Here is a 5206-nt window from a genome sequence, read left to right as displayed (position 1 = left end):
GGCCCCCCCTGTTTATATTGATTCTCCCGTGGTTAAATCCGGTTCGACTCCCCGGCAGCTCCCGTCCCCGGTCTGTGAGGCGGCGTCCGAGGTGTTGAGCGGAGTTCCTAGCTCTGCGCCGCTGTTCCTGTTCACCTGACTGGCCCTTCGCAGCGTCCCTCCCTCTTTGTTTCTATTTTGTTTCCTTCTAAACAGGATACAGTTAATTACTGCAGTGCTGTAATTATGCAGATCCCTACCAAGGTCAGCGCTTTATGTAACAATCCGCATTACTGTAAACTTTCACTTTCGTTTTGCGCCTAATTTTGCGTTTTCCTGGGCGCAGTTTGTGCCTGTGCCAGGTTTCCAGCCTTAACCTTGTCCGGGTGGCCGGGCTSGGGGTCAGGAAACACAAATACTCTRATTTCTTAATGCAGAATGGGCAAGTGCTGCACATAATCCAAGCTAGCAGGGTTATGTCAGCCCTGCACTTTATGGTCGTGTGGAGAGTTGGGGTATTTTTTTTTTTTTGCACCTGCCTTTACTTGTGGGTCTGTAACTTCCTCTGCTGGTAGGATTCTTAGGGCTTTTTTGTATCTTAAAAGTATATCTGGATTTTCCTCAATTTTAATCCAAAATAAGTTTYCGAATTTGACTGGAAGGCTGCCTGCTGGTTCTGATCCTCTCCTGCGCTGTGCTCAGAGTGAAGAATTAGACCAAAACCCATGAGACAGAGAAAGAATTTAGAGAAAAATTGGTCCCATGGTGAATTTTCAGTCTGTGCTTTGTACAAGTGTCACAGGCAGCTCTGAAGCCCTGGGAAAGGAGAGAAGTTTCTCGCGGCCTCAGGCACCAGCAGCCTCCCCCAGGAGGGAGGCCCCTCAGCTCATCCCTCTCCCCTCACCTCGTCCCTGTAGCTGCCTGAAGTCCTGCTTCGTTCCTAGACACGGCTTTCCTCCCAGGCACAGCTTTCTGGGCAGTTCCTTTGGTTTCTGCATTCAGCAGTTTCCTGATAAGAGGTTTTCCTGGTTGGAGCATGGGCAGCAGCGCTTTCTAGATTTAGTTTTCCATGATGCTCCCGTAGAAGGAAGGTTGAAGCAGTTTCAGGTTCAGCAGTTTTCATCCCCTTTTTGTTTAGGCAGGGATTTGCATTTCTAAATGCTCAAAATACTATCAGGGATCACAGTGACTGTTCCATCATCACCTCCATCCACTGCATGTTTTGAGTATGTCCTGATGATAACAACGATGACAAAAGTACTACTATCTAAATTACTCTATCCAAATTTTCTCCTTTTTTTCAGTTTACTTAACCGCTAGCTCCCGTGTTGAGCAACCTTCCTTCCCCAGGCACAGTGGCCACATTGCAGCAGTTAGTGGCCACCAGCAGCCCCCCTGGCCAGCAGGGGCCAGGAACAGGCCAGGAACAACCACGTTCACCACAGGATCACAGCAAGGGGGCTGAACACACAGRACCGGTGACACATCCCACCTCAGGGTGCACAAACACAGGGACTCTTCACTCCTGGAATCAGCCCCATAGTGTTGTTTTTAATCAATACATTCCAATTATTTTTTCAGAAAGCCTCAACAGAGYGGGAATAAGGTAAAGGTTGGGCTCACGGACGAAGTTCTGGCTTTGTCTGTGGCATATCCTAGATACTGCAGGTGAGAGGCTCTGTTCTCAACTAGCTTAGGTATCTTGTCACCTGGAACACATCAAAGTTCAGTTGCTTATTTCTCAAGAGAATTAGAAGTAACTTTGAATTTCTAAAAATCTCTGCTATTAATGTAGTTTGAATAAGAAATGTTATTTTAGCACAGCCTACCCCGTATATAATTAYCAGTCTCTGTCTCTCAAAACACTGCAGTGGGGGGATAACTCCGACCTTCTTCCAAGTTGATGTTTTTCACTTCTGTGAAAATCCTCTGGCGGCCACAGGGTGCAAGTCTGGGCTGTAGCAGCGATGCAGAAACGAACAGTTTGGCTGCAAGAGCAGCCGTCTGCGTTTACAGTTCTGTGCAGTCATGAAGAAAAATACAACTAAGGCCATAAATCCAGTCTAGCTATCTGCATACACACAGTGAAGCCCTCGCTGTAAGCACTTGCTTGTCATCAGTTGTCCCTATGGGCTACATCCATACRGTAGTTCAGGGCTTGGCAGAGGGTGGCAGGGGCACCTGGGGGCTCCGTTTCCAACTGGGCCGTTTCAGCTGCAGCTCTGCACCTCGCGGGATCAAGCACCAAGTTTCTTGCACTGTTTATGTTTTATGTTAGTTTATGTTTTACTGTGATTATTCATTAGACAGAAACTTAACATTGGACCAGGAGGTTACCAGAGGTACCTCGGAGCTAGAGGCACCAAATTTATTTATTTGTTTATTTGGCAGCTACTTAAGGACTAAAGTGTAACTTATTTCGCAGTAAGAGACAGTTGACACAGCTACCAGGCACTGCCAATTCATGGTGGCAGCACCAGAACAGAGTCCACAGGGAAAGCAGGGCTTCTAAAAGAACTGCTAGAAAAATAAAAGACAGGCGAGGAAAAAGCAAACCCAAGAAATGAGACTCTTTTAAGAACTATATATAACAATTGTATAGCAGTAAGTCTGACTTCCTCCTCGCCTTTCTTTCATTAGGTTGTTGCTGCCCCTTGAAGGACCTCCCCTCGCAGCTGTTTAAATGAGAATGTCCCTGGCGCAGAGGGTGCTGCTGACATGGCTCTTCACGTTACTCTTCCTCATCATGTTGGTGCTGAAGCTGGATGAGAAAGCACCGTGGAACTGGTTCCTCATTTTTATTCCTGTTTGGATATTTGACACTATTCTTCTAGTCATGCTCATCGTAAAAATGGCTGGACGGTGCAAGTCTGGCTTTGATCCTCGCAACGGCTCCCAGCACATGAAGAAGAACGTGTGGTATCTCATCGCCATGCTGCTCAAACTGGCCTTCTGCCTTGCCCTCTGTGCTAAACTGCAAGGATTTACTAGCATGAAACTAGTCTATGTGTTTATCCCTTTCTGGGTGCTGCTTATCGGGGGGCTGGTTGAACTGGGATACAACATCTTCTGTGTACAAAGAGACTAAAAGGTGGCTCGGGGCTTCCAAGTCCAAGAATGGCACCGAGTTAAGGGATTATTGAGCTTTGCCACAAGCTTGATCTCTCAATTAGAACATCAGGAACTCTGGAGACTTCATCTAAGCCAGACTGAAAACTGAAAATAGACTTGTTCCATTTTTTTATTTCAGAACTGTCACACATGTTCTTGTAAATAAAAATATTTGTTGAACGTCAGCTGTTTTATTAGGATTTTGTTATTTACTATATCTCTAATAAAATTTAGCCTCTCTGTATCCTTTAGGAGAATCTCATACAAGCAACTACATGTTCTGCTCTAGATCATTCTGCAGACTGGGCAATCCCTAAAACACGACCTAGATTTCTACTATATGTTATTACTTAAGAAAACCACTTTGCATATTATAGAAACTAATGTTAAGTTTGCTTTAATAATAAGTATCAGTTAAAAGCCACTAAATGAGAACAGAAAAACAGGAGTGAAGTGACTTAATGTGGTCTGAATGAGAATCATTTTCACTGTGAAAGACTAAAAAAAGCTGAGCAGCTTTTTTTTTTAAACTGCTAAAATACACCCAATAAAGACTATGCTTATCTTCATATTTATATATGTATATATGTATATATGAACTCACACATGCCTGAACTGTGCAGGATTTTAACAATCCAAGGAAGAGAAGAGTGATTACCTTCACAAATTAAATTGCTACTCCAGAAAGACTTGATTAATTGGGTGAGCTTTTTGGGAAGGTGTTTGTACCTAGAGGAAGTGGTACTTTTAACAAGAAAGTTTGCTTTTTTTTTTTTTTTTTTTTTTTTTAAATGCTCGTAATGCCTGAGTCTATTGTATCTGTTAAGGTGAAGCCTGGGCTTAAAAGAAATATCACCACTCACCGAACTCAGATTGAGCAAAGAAACTTCTAGGCTGCATCTAGTCAAGCAACAGATGCTGTAAGCAGAGCTTTCAGAAAAAGTCTTAGGGACTTCGGCTGCCCCTTCCAAAACCATCTTACCCAACATCAAATATGAAGCAGCTGGCTTTGAAACTTGCTGTATTAGCTGCATTCAACTGCCCCATCCAATAAATAAATAAATAAATAAATAAATAAAGTCATCCTGAAACAGCAGAAATGTTGCTTGCTTGTGGGGTACATGGACATAGATGTCTAAGAGGCCCATGGTCAGAGATTATCAAAAGAACTTAAGTGAAGCCTGTTCCATTCACAGACAATGGATCTCAACTAGAAGTATCGCTGAAAAAAACGATATTTAGCAAGAATGTGTCTGGGTTGCTCTACAGTAGCTGACTATCCTACTTTGCTAAAAGCAAAGCAAGGAGTGATGAAAAACACCCTGCTAATCCCTAGCTGCCAAAAAAAAAAAAAAATCCAGACCCTTTATGACCACCTTGCATGAAAAGGCAAGTACGTCAACTCAAACTTGGCTAGTCCACGCCCAGCTCACAAACGTCACCGTTCGTTTTTGGGGAGTTGAAATTGCTGCYTACAGACCTGCTTGTTCTTTTCCTTCAGCATCTACAGCGAGCAATGCGCTTTTACACCTCTGCTGGTAACACTTCTCCATAGAGGCTGGATCTGTGCCCTAGTTAGGCTTTAAAAATACCTCCTGCCACGAGGGCCCCGGCAGCAGCGGCTCCCTGAGAGGCATCTCTCGCTCGTTACACGGGCCCTTCCTCAACACGCAGCGCCTCGTGCGGCCTCTGAGGACGGGCAGAGGCCAAGGAGGCTCTTGGACCTGGTGGCTGCCATCGTCAGTGGGATGAGACCTAAGGAGCATTTTTTATGAAATGCTTTAAACATGGATGGAGAAGCTGAAAGTGACAGAAAGAGCCACCTTCAATAGAGACCCACCCCCACCAAATCTTGCTGTACCTGCAAACAGGTGACAYGTGCAACAAGTGCAGCTTCCTCAGCCCAAGTGATGTTAAGAGAGTGTTGCAGCTTAACATGAAAACAATGGAAGAGTAAAAACCAGCTTCAGCAGGGCTTGCTCTATTAGCTAAATGAGCCAGGACTGGTGACTCACTTCCTGCCCCTTTAATAAACCCTTTCCTCCCCGCAGGAGACTCCTTGAGGTAAGTTTTACCTAATTCCATAAAATCAAGCCTAATAGTTGCACATCTCCTT

The 5206-nt window shown here is 44.5% G+C and overlaps 1 protein-coding gene across 1 annotated transcript; it reads left to right on the top strand.

The window, feature by feature from the left end:
• The first annotated feature begins 204 nt into the window (after positions 1-204).
• TMEM60 (transmembrane protein 60) lies at positions 205-3221 on the top strand. Its single transcript, XM_026046392.1, has 2 exons — positions 205-243; positions 2620-3221. The coding sequence occupies exon 2, from the start codon at positions 2663-2665 to the stop codon at positions 3065-3067; it is 405 nt and encodes a 134-aa protein (XP_025902177.1). The 5' UTR covers positions 205-243; positions 2620-2662; the 3' UTR covers positions 3068-3221.
• Positions 3222-5206: the final 1985 nt, after the last annotated feature.

The sequence above is a fragment of the Nothoprocta perdicaria genome, unplaced genomic scaffold (assembly GCF_003342845.1).
Source record: "Nothoprocta perdicaria isolate Ctin4 unplaced genomic scaffold, notPer1 scaffold_44, whole genome shotgun sequence".
Taxonomy (NCBI): Eukaryota; Metazoa; Chordata; class Aves; order Tinamiformes; family Tinamidae; genus Nothoprocta; species Nothoprocta perdicaria.
Note: the sequence above shows the minus strand (reverse complement) of the source record. Positions and strands in the feature narration are given on the sequence as shown.